The following is a 20,822-nucleotide window of genomic DNA, read 5'->3' as shown; positions in this document are numbered from 1 at the left end:
AGGACGGGAGGACACCACCACCTCTCTGGGCATCCTATCCAAGTGCTCTATCACCTTCATAGTAAAGAATTGTTTCCTGATGTTCGGAGGGAGCCTCCTGTGTTCCAGTTTGTGCCCATTGCCTCTTGTCCTGGCACTGGGCACCACTGAAAAGAGCCTGGCTCTGACCTCTTTGCTCCTTCCCTTCAGGTATTAATACACACTGATAAGATCTCCCTGAGCCTCATCTTCCCCAGGCTGAACAGTCCCAGCTTTCTCAGCCTCTCCTCAGACGAGAGATGTGCCAGTACCTTGATCATTTTGGTAGCCCTCCATTGGACACTCTCAGTACATCCATGTCTCTTGTACTGGGGGGCCCAGAACTGGACCCAGCACTCCAGGGATGGCCTCACCAGTGCTGGGTAAAGCAGAAAGATCACCTCTCTTGACTTACCGGTGATACTTTGCCTAATGCAGCCCAGAATACCATTAGCTTTATTAGCAGCAAGGGCACACTGCTGGTTCACGTTAAACTTGGTGTCTACCAGGACTGTCAGGTCCTTCTTTGCAAAGCTGCTTTCCAGCTGGATGTCCCAGTGTGCCCTGGTGCCTGGGGCTGTTCCTCCATAGGTGCAGGACTTTGTACTTCTCATCGTTTAACAAAGAAAATTTTGTCAGCCTACTTCCTCAGCCTTTCAAGGTTGATGATTTTGTTCTCCTTCATGTGCCTGAAAATGGTTTCCATCACCTTTCCACGGATTGAGGTGAGGCTGACCAGCTTGTAGTTCCCTGGTTCCTCCTTCTTGACCTTCCTGAAGATAGGAGTGACATGTGCTTTCCTTCAGTTTTAGGGCACTCCTCCAGTTGCCATGGTCAAGCCAAGATTATTAAGAGTGGCCTCATAATCACGTCTGCCAGCAATTGTGGGTGCATTGCTCCAGGGCCCATGGAACTATGCATGTCCAGTTTGACCTGAGCGTCTTCCACCAAAGAAGAGGTGGATACATCTTTGCTTCGGCCTTTCAGGCTGGTCTCTGGGACCTGGGATTTCTGAAGGCCAATCTTGCTGGAAAGACTGAGGCAAAGAAGGCACTCACTACCTCAGACTTCTCACAGTTCTAAGTAGTCAAGTCTCCTGTTTCCTTCAGGGCCTGCATTTTCCCTAGTCTTCCTTTGGTCACTGAGGAACCTGTAGAAGCCCTTCTTGTTGTCCTTGATGACTTTGGCCAGATTCAATTCTATCTGTAGTTTAGCTTTCCTAACTTGATACCTGGCAGCTTGGACAATGTCTCTATTCCTTCCAGGTTACGTCTCCTTCCATCCAAATTATCTAGCACGTAGTTATTTTTCTGCAAACCAAATAATTATTCTTCAAAACAGAAGGTGGCATACCACAGCAGTTCATTTGTTACAGTTTAGTAGTATGAACATGTTTGTCTTCATCTGTGTGCTAGATTCCCATCACTTCTGTAGCATTTCCATTCTTGTTCTCAGATGTTTTCTGAAGTATTTGGTCAGTGTTTTTGGTGAGGAACTCGTACACATTTCTTCAGAGCATAAATAGCTTCTTGTTTTAAGACGTGGATCTGATGGGTAGTCAGCAAGATTCTCTAGCTGATGCATCTGCTTTTAAGGGAAAGACATTCCTTAGAATATTTAATGCAAACAGTAGAATTACTAAATAAATAATTATAGTATGATTTATTCGGTTTCCTGTTTTCTTAGTAAAAAAATGTCACCAGGGAAAAAATGAAAACACAAAATAATGTAAATATAGAATGACTCCATAGTTTCAATTCTGATGATGGGCAGTCTCTGATTTAATTGAGGGGGAAAAAAAAAGGTTGGTATGAAATGGTGCAATAGTAATGTTGGCAGCATTCCAAAGAGACCCCTGATTCTTAGGCATTTTCCACTATCTTGCATGCCAGAGGTGAAGGGATCAGGCTATTGGACAGCCTCTTTTCTATTCAGGGAGCTTAGGATACTAGTCACCAGAGAGGCTACAAGAGGGGAATTCATAATTTACAGGAAGAGCATCTTGTAAAATTTTGGGGTCAGAAGACCTTGGATAAGCTCTTAGAATAAGCTCAAGGTAATTCTAAAATGTATTCTTTACAGCTACATCTCACTTGGAGGTGGTCTGTGTGTCATTGAACTAAATACCCCTCCCCTCAAGTTATGGTACCTCCAGGACAATTTACACTGATCCCAAGATTAGGATTGGGTTATTCAGGTGATCCAGGCTGGTCTCAGGCTTTTTCTTCTGATGGGAAGGATAGAGGATAGTCTTCCTTGTATTCACTTCTAAGCAGTTCCCATAATTCTCACTTCTGATAATCGATTCAGACACTAGCTCATGTCTCAGCTGATGTCTCACTTTAGAGTCCTTGCTGAAACAGCTGAAATATGTGCTTTTTCATGATGCCTTTAGAAGAAGGCCTCTTCCTCCTGGCTAGATTTTACAATCATGCAAGTATTAAGACTTGCTAGCGGAATTGTTCTTTGTGAAGACAAAACTTAATCATGAGCTTCAAGGGGTTTTTTTTTCTGATCCTTAGACAGCACGTAACCTGTTGTGAATTAGTTCTTTTAATCTGATTTGCAAGGTAATTTAAACAATTGAGTTGTCCTGCAGTTTTAACTGGAAGACAGAATAGTTTACAGTGTATGTTATTAAGTAATGCCTTACATGGACAGGATAGAATAACGAATGTGGACCATCTAGGTGAACAGTTCTTTAGAATATGGACTGGAAGAAGTTAGTGAGGTAGTAATTTCCATTTTTTTCTGTTGTTATGGGAGGAGTCTGAGGAGTAGGAATTCCTGAAAATGGAAAAGATATTGATTATAAGGGCACCTCAGCACTAAAACAACTAGTCTCATAAATCAATACAGTAATGGTTGTATTTTGTAATTTTGTTGAAGACCTAGCGTTAAAACTCCTGTTTAATGCACTGAATTACAATTATGACAATATGAATAATAGCCATGAAGATATTTAGAATGCAAATCCATGTTCTAATATATTCTGGCAGATAATTATAACTACCTTTCACAGATATTTTTTTCTTCATATACTGTTTGAATCCAACTAGCCATCAGATATTTTTGAGGCCTATCTTTTTTTTTTTGGATTGGGAATACTGTGTATCGGTTCTGGGATTCTTTCCAAAATACAGGGAAGTTGTCACGCAATAGGTTTCAGCCTACTTTTAGAGACAAAGCTGGAAGATTCTTTTTTTATAGTCTAGATAGCCCATATTTTCTTAACTACTTAATTGGAACTCTCATAAATATTATCCTTCTGGATCAGATATTTGTGAAACATCCAGATGAACATTTGCAGTTGTGTTTGCTAACTCTGTCAAGGGAAATAAAAATGCACTGTAAATAGTACTCAAGACAAACCTTTGTGGCATGGCTGGAATGAAAGGGCTCATCTGCCCTTTCAAGAGTACATTTAGTTCCAGACAAATGTTGGCTTTGCTGAAAAGGAGTACATTCAGAAAATATTTTCAACTGCAAGACATTATTCACAGCTCAGAAATTATTCCTCATTCAAATAGTATTTGATCACTAAAATAGACTTGTAGTGAACAGAAAAGAATGTCAACCAATTCACTTTTAACAGATCGTCCACCTTCCACTTCCTTTAAAATTACTTTCAAAACATTCTGAAATAAAGTGAACTTAGAAAAATAATCCTCCTCATGCTGTCTGTATAAGCATTATAGTACCTGATGCATCTTAAAAATGTGTCATTATTCGATCTCTCTTCAAATTTTCATTTGCCTCTCTTTTCCCAGGTGTGTAGTGTTCCTTTTGAATCACAGTAGTCTGTAGTATATTCTTTAGTAGTGGGTAATCACTTTGTTTTGCAACAGAGGACTAGAGCTTTGGAATATTTCTAAAATGTCTAAAAATGAAAGAATCTTCTCTTGATGTAAAATTAATCATTAAGGAACAAATATTCAAAATAAGGTAAGAATTAGCTGTGATGCCTGCAAACATGAAGGAAATAGATTTCCTTTTCCAAAGCCCCTGAATATCAAGAGCTGGGAGGAGGAGAGGCAGCCTCCCAGCACCCTGCAATTCTTACACAGATTTGAGAGGCGGGGAAGTATATTTATCTTTTTTCCAGGCAGGTTTCCTGTTGGAAAGAGTTCTGTTAACATGCTTTTCTCCCAGTTGGAATTTTGATAGTTCAGTGCCCCCCTCCCCCAGTATTTTGAGGATTTTCTGTATGTGGAGAAATGTTAAGAGGCGATTCTATTTTTTTTTAAAGTATATTCCACTTTTAAATATTGTATGCTGTATGGCTACTGTTGTAAAGTTGGATTTTTTTTTTTCCAAGCCTAATTTTAATGCCTCGTAAAAGGTTGGGCTGTCAGTCTTCTTGTAGTTTTATAAAACGAAGTGTATGGACAATATCTTTTGCATATTTGGGTGTATTTTTCAGAGCTTACTGGGATGAACCTCACAGAATTATCATGGGATTATAAAGGGAACCAGTAGCTCCTTTTTACACAAATATTTGTGGAGAATGTTTCAGCAAATTTTAACCTGATGTTTTTAAGATTTTAGTGCTGCTGTTCAAGTTAACTAATGTATGCATTCTTTATAATTATCAGCTATGTTTCTGTACTGATACTTTATTTTACAAAATCACACTTTTATAATCATTAGAATATTTTAAGATTTATTTTTTTTTTAAGTGAGGCTAATTTATAGTTTTGGAATGAAATTTTCATTACTTCATTCTTTCATTTACAAAACTCTGAGGCTTCTATGTCAGTTTAGATTAGTGGAATCAAGATAGTCAAGATAGCTTCTCAGTTCTATTACCTGGCTACATATTTTTTAAAATATCTATCAAAAAGTAAAAATAAACTGACAATATCAGCTGGAGGAAGTTTTAAGACCATGATTCACATTAGGCAGACTTATTTTTCTTGCGACCTTTCTTTGTATAATTGTTAAATGAATAGTTTTGTGATAGCAAAACAAGTTATTACATGAATCTTTGGAAAACTGTCCACTGAAAAATTTAAATAAAATGCTTGTCTCTTATTCTTTATATCTAGTTGATTCTTCCTGCATTCCTTATTTATTTATCTCCTATGCTTATCTTCTGTGAGTAATGGAACACCTGTGTAGCTTTGCTTGCTCTTGTGCACTCTTCTTTTTTGTTTCCTTTGGAAAATGTGGTTCTGGTTTATTTGCTGCATCTTCCTGCTGAATATTTTCATGTAGCCCCTATGAGTGTAAATGATATTTATATTGAAAATCTCTTAATTGTCCTCTATTTAAGCTGTAACACATTTTCAAAGCAAAGTCTCCTTGTGCCTGACCCTTTGCAAACTATTTATGTTCAGATGTTGGCATTAAGGAAAACAGTTTTCACTTTATTCTGCAGTAACTATATAATAGTGTTAGCTTGTGATGGAGCATGAAATAAATGCTTATATCTTCACTTTATTCAGCTGTGCTTTTTATTCTGCTTTGCTAAATAGGTGATTGCCTATTACCGCATGTAGTACATTTTCCTTTCTAGTAGTAGTTTGCTTTGTGTTGTTTTTATTTATTATCATTAAATATATAATTTTATTTTATTTTTTCTTTTGAACTAGAATCAAGACTTGAAGGTTGGCTTTCAATACCAAACAAAGGAAATATAAAGCGGCATGGCTGGAAGAAACAGGTACAAATGGATTTTTTCTTCCCTAAGTCCTTTGAAAAGCTTTTTAGGCATACAGTAATGATGGAATTTGCTTTACAACTCATCTTTCTTAAACAAAATTAATGAAGTAATTTAGTGCCTAGACATTATTAAGAAAAAAATCAAGAAAATTCAAGTTCAGTGTGATAATGTTGTACGAATTTGTAACAGGAGGTTGAGGAAATGCTTTACAATGAGCATCTTAGAATCATGAATCCTGTTTGGATTCTACTTTACCTTGGTCTTCATTCTTGTTATAAATTGTCATGGATGATTTTCAATGACATTTCCTTCTCCCTTTTTTTAAAGTGGTTAGTCGCTTGAAAGGACTGGTTTATTCTCAGAAACGGGACCTCTGTGATGGAATTCCCACTCTAAAGACAGTAGTATTGCTTTTCCTCCGTAGAAGGTGGTGTGTCTGTCAGACAATCATGACAATATCAATGATATTTTGTGGAGAGTGAGTGTTAAACTCTACATTATTTCAACTAACAACTCTTTAGAGTATTCCCCCCAGACTCTCAGATGAGAGTCAGTGCAATCAAGTACCATACTGAAACTGCTTGATTACTGCAGTTTGGAGCCTTAGGTTTGTTACATACACTTTAAGTGCTTTTCAGTTGGTTTCTAGTTGCTTTGTCCTTCACTGTCTCTGTATTAGCAGAACTGGATGAAATTTACAGGGCAAGATCTAGGATGTTCTGGGTGCTGTATTTGAGTCAAATGACAATAGTATTTGAATGTTCTTCAGGTGTCTCAAGAAATACACCTGTTTGTAAATTTATTCCAGGACTGAAGTAATGGATGTGCAACATGTATCAAAAATTGTTTGATAGCTAAGGCTGTTTGACTTCTGTTGTTTCAGAAGTGATTTATCCAGCTTGCTGTCAGACTTTTGCAGTGCCCTTGCCACAAATCATGTAGCTTTATTCTGCTCTGGATTATCTAAAATATTGCATCCTTTTTCTGTCAGAATACATCTGGCAGCTTTATCTACTTGTCTTCTAGAAATGGAGAATATTCATTCACCATGTGATGATTAACTTAGTAAACTTCTGATAAATGCAGCTTCTCCACTGAAAGGCTATCTGGGCTTCTTCAGGCATGCTTAGATCCTTCAAGATACTGCAGGCAGTTACTCCATTCATACTTTGCTATTTTAAATAATAATTCCTGCACTTGGAAGGAATTTGAGCTACAAATAGATGCCTCTGTTATAAAATGAATCATGCTGACAAGATCCTTAAGCTAGCTGAGATTCAAACCAGTGAGACACAGTAGTGAGGGACCATGTTACCTTGGGTGTGTGTTCTGTTGGCTGAACTATGCTGCATCTGAAACAAGTTGGCTTGTACTTAACCTCTTCATGTGCTCCTGCTCTAATTAGCTTTCAGTTTTGGGGTTAGTGGGAGGTGTGGAACCTCAAATATAGCCATGTCCAGGTTAATTTAAAGAGAAAGCTGTAACTATATCAGCAGAAGCTGCAACTGCTAACCATATTAGCAGAACAATTGGATTGATGTCTGAGTTGTTATAAATTGAATTGCCACATTTCTGACTCAGATGTCAGTGGCTCTGATTTTTGTCCCATGCCCTCAGTCATTTAGCTTAAGTTAGAAAGTTTTGAGTGTGGAAAAGATTCATTTGAGAAGAAAGACTTGAGTTTAGAGGTCAAGCTATCATTAAAATGGGTTAGCCATATTTTTTATTTGGAACTTCATCCCAAGTTGAGATGATAAAAATATTTTTTGCATGGTCATAACAGGATGTTGAAGCTGTTGCATGCCTTATAGTTAACTTTTCTTTTGTGAGGTTGAGTTGTTCTTTCACCAACACTTGTATGCAGAGTGATAACTGAGTTCAATTGCAGTCAGAATTTGCATTTGTTAGTAGTAGTCATTTTAAGGCCTTACTCTTATCTGTGAAAGGTAGAGGTGTGTACTTCAAAGGTGAAGAAGGCATTAGCTCTCTGTTGAAATAGATCAAAGGAATACAAGCACAGACTCTTTTTCTTCAATGGAGAAAATCAGAGACTCACACCACTACTACTTGGTACTTATTCAAGTTGATCGGACTTTGTATTAAAGAATCCTGACTAAGGAGGTGAAAGCCCGTTTTGTCAGGGGGGACAAAAAAAACACAACACCTTTTGTGGGTTTAGATGCATTTCAGTAGTTTATGTGTACAGCTGTAGCATGCAGCTTGAGCAACATGTTTTAAAAGCACTTTTCTGTAAACTTGTTAAGGTAACTTGCATATTCGGATTGTGAGGTCAGACTTAGTCCTCTGTAATGAGGAGGCTCAACCTGCTCTTGTAGGAGGAGTAAACGCCATTTACTAAATAGTCAGAAACCCATTCGCTTACCTTCCAGTAACTGGAATTCAAGATGAGCTGTTCTTGTGTTCTCTTTTCTTTCCTTTCCCGTGCATGTGTGTCATGTTATACCTGAACATGGAGCCGAACTTAGACGGAACAGTCTTTTTAATTCTCTTTTAAACATCATACATTTAAAACCTTGTTTCTAAAACACTTGAAACTGCAGGGAGGGAACTGCCACAGCTGTCAATGAGCTTATGCTTATGGACAGTTGTAGCAAAGGCATTGGACTGGTAGGTCCTACTGAAGAGCAACAAGCAGCAAATGCTAAAGGTCTGAATTCACTGGGAAGTGCTTAGGTTAAAGATGTTTAATCTTAACTTGCTTGTGGGTTACAAAGCTCTTATTCTGTATGAACAGGTTGCTTTGTTTTTCACATCATATGAACATGTTTTTCCTTCCAGTACCTAAAGGGGGCCTACCAGAAAGCTGGAGAGGGGACACACTGTCAGGGGGTGTAGTGATAGCACAACGGGTAATGGCTTAAAATTAAAAGAGGGGAGATTTTGATTAGGCATTAGGAGGAAATTCTTCACTCAGAGGGTGGTGAGGCACTGGTGCAGGCTGCCCAGAGAAGCTGTGGATGCCCCATCCTTGGAGGTGTTCAAGGCCAGGCTGGATGGGGCTTTGGGCAGCCTGGTCTGGTGGGAGGTGTCCCTGCCCATGGCAGCAGGGTTTGGACTAGGTGGTCTTCAAGGTCCCTTCCAACCCAAAGCATTCTGTGAAACATTTATAATTGTGTGATTATGAGCGGCACTGGAAAGGTGTCTGCATGCTTTAGGTTGAAGACTATATCTTTGCGCTTTTGGGGACAGGAAGGCAGATGCTGCAGGCATACTCAACATTTGGGTATTTTCTCAGAATTGGAGCCTAAAGTCCACTCCTGCTCTAAAACTCTCAGTGCCTTCCCAATAGCTCTTCCATATTCCTCAGAATCCTATGCATTCTCAAGTACTCCATTTTTTCAGTAGCATGGGATAGTTATATTAATATGTAGGTTCTTAGCAAGAGCTTTAAAATACTAAGGAAAAAAATAAACTAACCAGCACATTACTTAATATTTCTGTTTCTTAGCATCTTTACAATTCTGGAAAGTACTTTGTGGGTTGACCTTTAAAGTGGCATGCAGCAAAAGAATGTCCATTTCTTTTTTCTTCGTCTGCAAACGTTCACTTTGCTGTCTCAGTTTATTCCTGCATCTGAAATATATACCAGAGCGTGACTTGTTTGCTCTTACTGCTGGTTTGCTTTTGCTCTTTATTATACTGGTCCATTAAAGAGAAACTGTAGGTAAGGCCACCGCTTGTTTGGTGCAAAGTACCAGTGAGTCCTGCAGGTCTCTAGACTAAGGGAGGTGTTTACAGCTTATCAGTAAGTGATAGACTCTGTACTCCAAGAGCTGCTCAGGGATGGAGTAACTTTCATAGTGACATCCCAGTAGCAACTGAAGTTTAAGTTTTGTATATACATAGACTTACAGAGTTGTCGTGAGCATTTCAGAGTTCTCCAGTGACAGTATGCAATCACTGTGGCTGTAGCATTGCATAGCTGTCAGTAGTATAGCTGTCTGGATGATGATTTAAGTATTTGCTGATATTAGTTTAAAAACCTTACTTTACTCAGGCTTTTATGTGCTTTTAAACGTTGTTTTTTTAAAATGTAGTTTTAACTTGTTTTTATTCTTTCTTTCCCCAGTATGTCGTGGTGAGCAGTAAAAAGATACTGTTCTATAACGATGAAAAGGACAAGGACCAGTCTAATCCATCCATGGTACTAGACATAGAGTAAGTAAAGTTATCGTTGACTTTGCATAAAGATAGGCAAAAGAGCAGCGTCTGCGATCACTGATAACAAACCTAGGCACTTGGAATCAACATTCCATAAACAACTTTGGATTTTTCGTACTAGTTGGACAATGTCTGTCTGTATTTCAGGGTGCTGTTATCTTTTGTGGAAGATCCTGTGTTTTCTTTGTATTACTATGTCTAAAAGGTAGAGAGAAAATGAATTGCAGTATAGCATGTCTCTGTAGTCACCGCTTTGATTTTATAGAAGAGATGAGCCTTATTATGAGGAGGGTCAGAAACAGAGGAACCTATGTATTACATCTCTTTATGATTCAGTGTTACCTTTTATCTGTGCTGGCTAAGTTATACAGCTGGGTGGGAAGATGTGGATCAGTCTCCCTGACACTGTAATACCTAGTTTGTCCAGTTGCTTCAACTGTTGCTTTCTAAAGTAGGTCATGATAGCTGTGGGGCACACAAAAATAAGGTATAGACTCTGTTTTTAGATCTCATCCCTTTGCCTCACACCTTTTTCTTGCAATCTGAGAAGGACTCAGTATTAACTGAGTCCAAAGCATTTTTAAATTTTCCAGATGGTTTCTATTTATTTTAAGTGAAAAAATAAATAAGTTGTGTTCCCTCTGCATTGGTAATATGTAAGGAGAAATGTGTCAAATATCACTGAAGCCCATTGCTGTTACATGATTGTGATGTTTGAACAGCTGACCAACATTATGGGACATTATAGAGTAGTAAGTGGAAAAAGGCTTTAAAATTTATGAATAGGTCTGCCAGTGACTAGCATAACAAATGTAGTGGTCTGGAAGTAATCACAAACTCAGGAAGCACTTAAGCTGCCAATTGGTTATAAATAGGAAAAGCGTTATTTTCTCTTTGAGCTTTTTCTTACTCTCTTTTCATAAACATCTGTTATGGCTACTGTTGAAAAGAGAGCCTTGGGCTGGATGGACTTACAGCCTTTAACCAGTGTAGGATGATGTTTGTTCCAATTTTAACAGCATTTTCAACACCTAGTGCCCCAGATTGCCTTTTGTGATCTTCTTACATTGATTGATTCTCGGTTAATCACATGATTTAGTGAAAAAAAGGAAGTATTGCTGTGCTTGATACGGTTACTTCCATTTAGGGCTATAAATATGCTTTTCTAGCAATAATCATTTAGACTTCCCAGTGTTCTAAGGAAGAATTTGAAAGCCTCTTTCACAGGTAAATTTGCCAAGGTGGATCTTTAACACATTTTAAGATCATCCTCTTTACAAGCGTTTGGTCTTACCTGGATAGACAAGATCTATATGATTTTAGTGAATTCCTGAAACCATACTACAGACTCGAAATATATAATTTTGCTTGCATAAACAGGATTTGTAAGAACTTCAAAGCAATTTGGTTGTAACCTTTTAACCTTTTCTGATTCATGTTTCTTTTAATCAGTAAGCTGTTCCATGTCCGACCTGTAACTCAAGGAGATGTATATAGAGCAGAAACTGAAGAAATTCCTAAAATATTCCAGGTAAAAAAGAAGTGAATTATTTCTGTTCTAACTCCCTTCAAAAAGTTCAGTGTTGTCTTTGGAAAAACGTACAAAAATATGTGATGCTTCAACAGTAACATGCTAGTATTCCTTTTTTTTAGATTCTGTATGCTAATGAGGGGGAATGCAGGAAGGATTTGGAGGTAGAACCAGTACAGCCGGCAGAGAAGACGAATTTTCTAAATCACAAAGGCCATGAATTTATTCCAACAATATACCACTTCCCAGCCAACTGTGAGGCCTGTGCCAAACCTCTTTGGCATGTCTTCAAACCCCCTGCTGCCCTGGAATGTCGAAGATGCCATGTGAAGTGCCATAGGGACCACTTGGATAGAAAGGAGGAATTAATTGCACCATGCAAAGGTACACTCATGTTTTTTGTAGCATTCCATATTCTCTGCATTTTTAGCCAGACCTCCTAACCTAAGGGATGAAAATAAAAGCACTTTAGATTAAGTGTTGCACTCTTTAGTGTTATGTTTTAGATGTGAAAGGTACTGTTACAGTAATGCTGTTAATACTGGTTATGAACAGGCAGCTGTGGAAAGCCTGTGTAAGGAGGCCTTTTGTGATGTAACTGATGTTGCTCTGCTGAGGACCTGGAGAACATAAGGGTCCCTAGGGGGTTTTGCCCAGGTACTGGTCAGCTGCTTGGTTCCCAGACCATTCTTTCTGTCCTTGTGCATAGCCCACGTTAGGGACAATACAGTAGCCACGTCACCAGTCCATGCTGAGACCTTTGAAGAGTGGTTCTTCTGCCACTTCATGGATTGGAGTGAAGGTTTCTTCTCTGTGCTCCTGTGAAATGGAGCATTTGGAGTATGTACTCTGGAAGTCAGTAGTAAGGTACCCGTGCAGCTTTCCAGCATAAGACTGAAATGAGTGTAAATTGTCTCATTTCTTGAGTATGAATGTTAGAATCAAGAATCTTAATGAAGAGAGACAACTATTGAAAGAAACAGTATTTATAATTTCTCCTGCTGTTTATTGTCTTCTAAAACTACATAAAACGTTCAGCTACAAGTACGTATATAGATGCTGTTCTTCTTTCCAGTGGTGCAACTGGTATGTCATAATTTGTTGTTCTGATAACGAATCCTAATTTTCACTGAATCATCTTCTGCCTTTTATGTACAGTGAGTTACGATGTAACTTCAGCAAGAGACATGTTGTTACTGGCATCCTGTCAAGATGAACAGAAGAAGTGGGTGACTCATTTAGTAAAGAAGATCCCTAAGAACCCACCATCTACTTTTGTTCGAGCGTCTCCTAGAACTATGTCTACAAGATCCTCAGCAAATCAGTCATTCCGAAAAGTTGTTAAAAATACTTCTGGAAAAACTAGGTGAGAAATAAACTACAAAAGCTATGGATCTCTTTAACAACAACAACAAAAAAACAACAAAAAAAACCTCTTTATAAGTCTTATTTAATGGGAAATTGTGGAATAACTCCATCGTTAAGACTGCTGAACTGACGGTCTAAATCTCTTCTCAAATCCTGAAAGGAGGAATAGACAAAATTCTCCTGCTATTCTTACATTTACCAGTTCAGATTTGGAAAAGTACAGTAGAGATGGCAATGCCAGGCTTGCCAATGCATGTGGGGGAGCTGTTTGCATTTTTTCCTGTTTAAAAGCAAGGCTCAGTAAATATATCAGCAATGGCATGTAAATGATGATGATCCACATTCATGGACTGACTCAAAGCTTGTGGAAGTTAGAGGTTGTCTGCAAATGGGGATGATATGAGAAATTTACACAGTGATTCATAAAATCACAGAATAGTTTGGGTTGGAAGGGACCTTAAAGGTCACCTCGTTCCAGCCCCCTGCCAACACCTCCCACCGGACCAGGCTGCCCAAAGCCCCATCCAGCCTGGCCTTGAACACCTCCAGGGATGGGGCATCCGCAGCTTCTCTGGGCGACCTGTTGAAGTGTCTCACTTCCCTCCAAGTAAAGAATTTCTTCCTAATGTCTAATCTAAATCTACCCTCTTTTAGTTTAAAGCCATTCCCCCATGTCCTATCACCACGCTCCCTGACAAAGAGTCCCTCCCCATCTTTCCTGGAGGCCCCCTTTTTAGGTACTGGAAGGCCGCTATAAGAGCCTTCCCAGAAGGCCTCCCCAGAGCTGTCTCGTCTCCAGGCTGAACAACCCCAGCTCTCTCAGCCTGTCCTCACAGGAGAGGTGCTCCAGCCCTCTGATCATCCTAGTGGCCCTCCTCTGGGCTCACTCCAACAGGTCCATGTCTTTACGCTGGGGGCCCCAAAGCTGAACACAGCACTCCAGGTGGGGTCTCATGAGAGCAGAGCAGAGAGGGAGAATCACCTCCCTTGACCTGCTGGCCACGCTGCTTTTGATGCAGCCTGGGATATGGTTGGCTTTCAGGGCTGCATATGTACATTGCTGACTCATGTTGAGCTTCTCATCAACCAGGGATTCGTGGGTTTGTGTCAGAAGCCACCAAGAAACTTCTGGATTCTCAGACTGTTTATGCTATTTCTGTTAGTGTCAGGCAGGTTAAATGATGATTCCATTCCTTCTCCTTGCTCACTCATTCCCTGTCTTCTCCTATCTCATCAGTTGTTTGGTAGAGCTATTTGTGACCCTATGCATTAACCAGGGCCAGATTTAAAATATACTTCTTTTTTAATGCTAGGACATTGTACTGATTTTTAACTTGCTTTCTGATAGTATGCATGTTCCTTTCCCCCAAAATAACTGAATAGGTGGACAGTTAGATGTGAAATCTTGTTAAATTGTCTTGTCTACAGAATGTCCACTTCTCCCAACTTCCATAAGCTTTATAATGCTTCAGTGTTTCCAAACTTAGTTTTCCTTCAGTCCTCAACTTTCTGGGATTTATTAAAAAATGTTATCCTTCTCCCCACCAAGATTAGCCATATCTTTTACAAATTTTGGATCTAAGTTGTATCTGCTGATTTAAAATATGCATCATTAATAGTTATTTAACTTCTTTATTTACAATAGAACTGTTGAAATATTCTTGTTCTGTGACTGGGAAAAATACCAAGTGATTTTTATATATCATATGATACATAAATAATCAGAGGATTCTAGAAACTAGTTACTGAAGGCAGACCTTAAAAGGTCGGCCTTTAAAAACAGGCAGATAAAAGTTTAAAAGTTTAAAAACAGGCAGCTTAAAAACAGGCAGATAAAGGCAATAGAAATGTTTAGAACTGGCTAAAGAATGCTGTTACTGATTAGTAAGATTTTTCAGTGAGTCTTGGACTACCTAAGACCAAAAGAAAAAGCATATTGTGTTTGCTACTTAAAAGAAATAAGTGGAATGATTTTGATACTGACTGACCATTCCAATGTCAATTCTGGGGGAAAAAAAACAACTGTTAATGTAAAATTAATTAATATAGTTTCAAGAGTTTTTAAAATATGATGGTGAAATGATATTAGGCAGCATCACTTACTGAAAATGGCAATTGAATGGCAGAGTATCTTTTGAGACAGTATTCTTGGTCTGAAAAAAAGAATACATAGTATTTATATTTTAGGACAATATGGAGTTATTACGAAGAAACTAGAATGATACAAACCCAACACAGCATATGTTTCATAGTTTAAATTGATAGTTACCCAAGTGTAAAGTGCAGAGGGTCACCGTCACCATCTACCAGCAGCTAACGTGATGCTGCAAGACTGGGATTCTTGTCACTCTTCTCACCTGCCCTATTACTGAACTACAGTCATACAGAGAGTTGATAAGTAAGGAACAGCAAAAGTAGTGATTGATTTCATAAAATCAGTTCATTAATTCATTTTCATTGTCTTAATAGAGATGCTGTTCATGGTGGTCTTCAGCAAGACTGAATTTACAGCTAATTCCTTATAGAGTGAACAGTTGTGTATATGAAACTTTACAGTAGCTCTTAAAAGAACGGGTCTGTTTGGGGAGATCAGTTACACAATTTCTTTAATTAATCCTGTGGGCCCTTGTCATGTTAGAATGGTACAGAATCATAGAAATGTGGAAGTAGTGAACAGGAACTTTTTTAAAATGAGAAAATATTATTTTTAAAGATGCTAAGGCACAAGAGATACAATGATCCTAATAGCTCACCAGCACTAAAAGGTGGAGAGCTGCACACTTGTGCTTTTCTATCTTCTGTGAGCTTCACAGATTACCTCAGTAAATGTATCTATTTCCAGCAGAGAATTAATCCAGGAATGTTTTCAATCGAGTAAAGCCCTCAGAAGGAAGCACAACAAGAAAGAAACCCTTACATCCCTTCTCACCCTCCCATCTCTATGTCCCCCAAATAGTGGCTTTCTGTTGGGTTAAGAAGTTACTGTGGTTCATGGAAGAGTCCAGAGCTCCAGATCTGTTTCAGGAATGAGAGAAAGGACAGAAGTTTTCTCCTTGTGTAGCTGTTCACAATACTGCAGTCTTGCATTTTCTCCATCTGCCCAAGCGTACAGCTTCTGTTCAGACCTTTCTTCATCACCAAGTGTGAACTCCCGGGTTCTTGGGAAGAAATAAAGCTCCTAAGTTTTCTGGCAATTCAGAATCATAGAATATCCCGAGTTGGAAGGGACTTAGATGGATCATTGAGTCCAACTCCTGGCACCACACAGGTCTACCCCAAAATTCAGACCTTATGACTGAGAGCACAGTCCAAACTCCAACAGGCTTGGTGCCGTGACTACGTCCCTGGGGAGCCTGTTCCAGTGTGCAACAACCCTCGGTGAAGAACCTTTTCTTGATATCCAGCCTGAACCTCCCCTGTCGCAGTTTGACTATGTTCCCTCGGGTCCTATCGCTGGTCACCAGAGAGAACAGATCGGCACCTGCCCCTCCCTCCACCTCATGAGGGAGCTGCAGGCCGCCATGAGGCCTCCCCTCAGCCTCCTCTTTTCCAGGCTGAATAAACTAAGGGACCTCAGCTGCTCCTCATACATCTTCCCCTCTAGACCCTTCACCATCTTTGTAGCCCTAGAAGTTAATATTCGCATGGTATCCTTCATCTTTTTATCTTCTTGGATTTTGCTAGCACAGGCAGTGATGTGAATCAAACAGTTAACATTTACTATGACTCTTCGTAGGGTTAGCCTGTATCCATTAGTGAACTTGGTGACACAATTGGTATTTGACCTTAGAAATCTTTAATGATGTTTAATATTGACATAGAACACGTAATTAATTTAAAGCAAACTGTTTTACTGCTGCGTATTGTAGGCACCGAGTGTGGAGGAAGAAGCATGTTGAGCATAAACAATTTAGAGAGGCACAGCTCTTGACCAGCGAGAGCGCTAGGTATGTGCGTGCTGCCAGCCTGTTGTGCTGCATGCCGGAGGCAGGTGGGGAGCCCGCGCACGTCACTGACGCTTGAGGAGCTGCTTGGGCGGCTTTGTGCACGCTTTGTGCACGCTCCGTCCCCACTGTGTAGAGGGGAGACAGCTGACGCTGGGCTAACTGCAACGTAATGGGGCTTGCGTGGCACTTGCAGGCAACGTGAGCGAATGATGGAAGGATTCGGAGTTATACCAAGCATAAAAGTACCAGAGAAAAGATTAGATAGGAACTTCTTTAGAGCTGTTCTTCTGTGGATGGTTTTCTGACTCTAAGACAGACTTGATGTTAGTCGTGGCTATGAACTAGACAATGGCTGCTGAGATGTAGCGTGGCCAGCCTGTGCCCAGGTACCAGTACGCATTCTGTTCTGTATGTCCAGGAAGGGGCATTAGACTTTCAGTAGGAGAATTCACTTCTAATGTACCAGATGTTTAGATTATTAAATAAACTTACAGCAAATCTTTTATACTGAGCACTTAACTGGTGATCGGACAGTAGCTGAGCTAATCTGACAGCTGGTTTCCACTGTAAGGGGAGGATTCTTGTTTTGTCTTCCTTCCCTGCTCTTCTGTCGCTTGCTCCTGGGTAGGTACTTGAAATGAGCATTTGCTCCCTTTCTGAAAGGTCCACAGTTCAGTTTCCTGACTGTCAAAAAGAACTGTAGACTTATTTGGTGAGTGGAATCAGCCCACTGAGAAGTGAGGTGACTGCCAAAGCTGAGGAAAAGTAGGTAGGAGGGTGCTCCTCTGGGGCTGGGAAGAAAAGTGGAGGAACCCTTTTCCTTTCACGTATCAGTGAGTTGTTAGATTGTCTTCCCTGAACTCAAGTCGCTGCACCCCGCAGTTCTCATCCTGACCTCTGCGCTTAGGGAGTAAGAGAAGCAGTGACAATTTTTATGGGATACACTTTTACCTTAGCTTTTACCAAGTATCTGAAAATTGTTGCCTTGTCAGACAGGATAGCACAGTTCAATCTCATTAAGTCCTACCTTGTGAGCAGGCATTTTATATTTTATTGAATGGATACAGACTTTAACATGCTTTAAGACATTTTAGTACATTTAATTTAGATCTGATCTGGCTTTCTTTGCAGTTGATAGGCAGTGCTCTATTGACATTATGGGGAGGTGTATCAGACCCATTAAAATGAACCTCAAATATAGGTTCATTTTAAGTCTTACTCCTCATTTTAATATCTTACCACTAATAAATATGAATTAGACATTCATAATGAATTTGCTAGCAATTGCAGTACTGCTTCTAGGTCTGAAACTACGCTTCCTAGTTTATAGTATGCTAATTTATGCTCATTGTATCAGCACAGTTGAGGTGCTTTGTTTTAATATATTTGGACTTGGGCACCTGATCAAGTTAATGCATGTTTAAAACAAAACTCCCGTGCATCAGATGAGCTCTGGCAACTGCATGCGTGTGCTTTTAGCCCTACAAAAGCCTTTTCTTGTCCTGCAAGTGAAAGAGGATCACCTTACATTTGCCATAAATACACTCATGATTGTTTACTCTTACTGCAGCTTTACTGGTAAATGATTAACATTATCGTCTGCCTGATCTCTGTGTAAATTTAATGTTGTCAGAAATTAAGAACACTTTGTGGAAGATGTTTTTAGTGTTGTACATGTCAATTGAAAAATAATTTAACTGAGGTATTTTCTACAGTGAAGCTCTTAACATAATGCCCAAATATTATGAAACTAATTTTTGCATTTATTATTAATTGTCTGTTTTCTTCTTTGTTCCAGCTAACCACGTGTACAGTGCTTAATGGAATCTCATGGGATGCGGTCTGAAAAACAGGGCTTTTTTAACCACACAGAGCAGTGCAGACAGGCTGTTGTTCCTTTCAACATAACTATCACAGGCTTCAGGGTTAAGATTGCTATTACTGTCTCCTCCTTGCTTTGGCACAAAAGCACGCTGAGGGTGTTTAATTGCGGGTTTGCCTAAAGGTAGATTAGATTAATTATTACTATGTAATGCAAGTTAAAGCAAATAAAGCTTAGCTAGGTGTATAAAAAAAAAAAGGTGCTGCCTTTTTGGATAAAAAAAGCAAGCCTGTCAATCATGATGAAAGACAGCCAACTTTCTTCGTATCAGTGAAAGAAGAAGACTGTTTACCCTGTGAGGGGGATATTTATGTCAAGATGAGCATATGAAACGGAGTAGAGGAGGAAGGTTTCTCAATGAGAAGGACTGCAATTGCTTTCAAGACTCAAAGTTGTGCTCTTGAAGACTGCAGAACTAGCTTAAAAATGAAGCCTTATCACTTGAACTTCAGTGCCTTCACTGCAGAGTTCTTAACAGCCTTAATGCTAATCACCCACTATGGAATGGATCGAAGTGTTAAATATTTTGCATTATGCTTTACAAAATACCGATTCAGCAGGTTTGTAAAGGGGGCGGGGGGGGGGAAACAAGTAATTGCCTTTAATCTATGCATTTTTTGCCAAGCCATACTGAATTATTTTACTATTAGAGGCATTAGAAACTAACAGTAAGGAGAACCAAGTTTGGAAGCATATTTTGGGGTACATCATTTCTATAACTGTGTAATGTATTGCCTTACAATTTTAAGTGATAACATACATTAAGTTAACATATATGCACTGTTTGAAATGTAAATTATTCTTAGAACACTTTTACTGAGTTTTACGTTGTCCTTTTAGTGCCTTAATTTGAGATAATTGTATTATTGCCATGTCAGTAAATGTAGAAATGTAAAAGTAAACAAAGGAAACCTCAAAAAAAGGAAAAAAAAAAAAGGCAAAACTATTGTATATCAGTGGCTTTTACTGAACTTTAATTGGTTTAAGTATTGTAGATGCTAGATGAATTTTCTAAATTAAATACAGTCTTTGAATGAGAATTCCTCTTACAAAGGGACTGGTTCTGGTTTGTAAGGCAAGAAATGTGTAGGCAATGCAAAAAGAAAAAAAAAGCATGTAACACAAGCTCCAGGTAATTCAGGAATTTCAGTAAATGCTGTCAGACTCTTTCTTGCTTTGTAGCAGGAATACATTCATGGTATGGGCAGTATGGTTTTATTTTATTTTATTTCTTAACCAAATACCTCCTCAGTAATTTATAATGGCTTTGCAGTTGTGTATTAAATAAGAAGCACTGGAAAACTGATTCGTCCTTAGGACGATATGCATGTTTCAAGTGGTATTGAAAGCCGCACTGATGGATATGTAATAATAAACATATCTGTTATTAATATGGTTATGACTCTGTGCTCATTTAATGAGAAATAAAGTAATTTATGGAAGGACCCATTTGAAAATGACTGGCATGGTGTTTTCTCCTGACTGCATTTTACATGTCTTTCTAACCATTCAGACATTACAACAGGTTCTAGCAGAAGGTGCATTTGCATCAGGGGACTGAAAGGTTTTTTTTTTTTTTTTTTCCTGTTCTACATGAAATAGTAAACACCATATTAAATTTTTCATTCCCGTATTCTCCTGGCCTGCTGTAGTAGCATAATTATATTTATTATTCAGCCACCTGACCGAGCTTGCCTTGTGATTGCGAAGGTTCTGGTGTAAACATGCTTCATCCTTCATGATGCAGAAATCCTGCTCATCTGAGGGGAGGGAACCCAGAAAAAGAAACCCTGCTCCAAAGAGGAAAAACAGCCTGTGCATGCCATGAAGCTGTCTGTGAGCTGCCCTGGGTAATCCGCCACGGTCTTCAGAAGATTGGACCAGTAGGGACAAGTTGCATGCAAACAATTGTGACTTTGAAGGTCACAGTGATAGGACATGTAGATAAGTAGAAGTAGGTGACGTGGTAATTTCAAAAGGTTCCTCTGTGTCGAGCTTGCTGTATCTGAAACGTCAGCAATTTTCAAAGCTGTGGATGAAGCGCATGCTAAAGACTACTTACCTGACCTGCTCTAACCTCCCCTCATGGACCTAGAGGGGAAATAATGTAATAGGGTGATTAAATATATTATGGGAAACCTAGAGCAATAGAGGAGGTCAATGGCCAGGTCATGCACCAAGCCAGATGAATTTTTGCGTTGCTTTTCCACTTTCCTTTTTGTAACTGGC

General features: G+C 39.2%; 1 protein-coding gene across 1 annotated transcript in view; it reads left to right on the top strand.

Moving 5' to 3' along the window:
• Positions 1 to 20,050, top strand: part of ROCK1 (Rho associated coiled-coil containing protein kinase 1) — an 89,744-nt gene extending 69,694 nt beyond the window's left edge. Inside the window, 7 exon segments of the mRNA XM_040550182.1 lie at positions 5,613 to 5,683; positions 9,774 to 9,862; positions 11,318 to 11,396; positions 11,519 to 11,780; positions 12,555 to 12,762; positions 16,634 to 16,711; positions 18,510 to 20,050. Of these exon segments, the coding sequence (XP_040406116.1) occupies positions 5,613 to 5,683; positions 9,774 to 9,862; positions 11,318 to 11,396; positions 11,519 to 11,780; positions 12,555 to 12,762; positions 16,634 to 16,711; positions 18,510 to 18,513 (791 nt within the window). The 3' untranslated portion in view covers positions 18,514 to 20,050.
• The last annotated feature ends 772 nt before the right edge of the window (positions 20,051 to 20,822 follow it).

The sequence above is a fragment of the Cygnus olor genome, chromosome 2 (genome assembly GCF_009769625.2).
Source record: "Cygnus olor isolate bCygOlo1 chromosome 2, bCygOlo1.pri.v2, whole genome shotgun sequence".
In the NCBI taxonomy this organism is placed as follows: Eukaryota; Metazoa; Chordata; class Aves; order Anseriformes; family Anatidae; genus Cygnus; species Cygnus olor.
The sequence above is the reverse complement of the archived record's forward strand: the minus strand, read 5'-3'. Positions and strand labels throughout refer to the sequence as shown.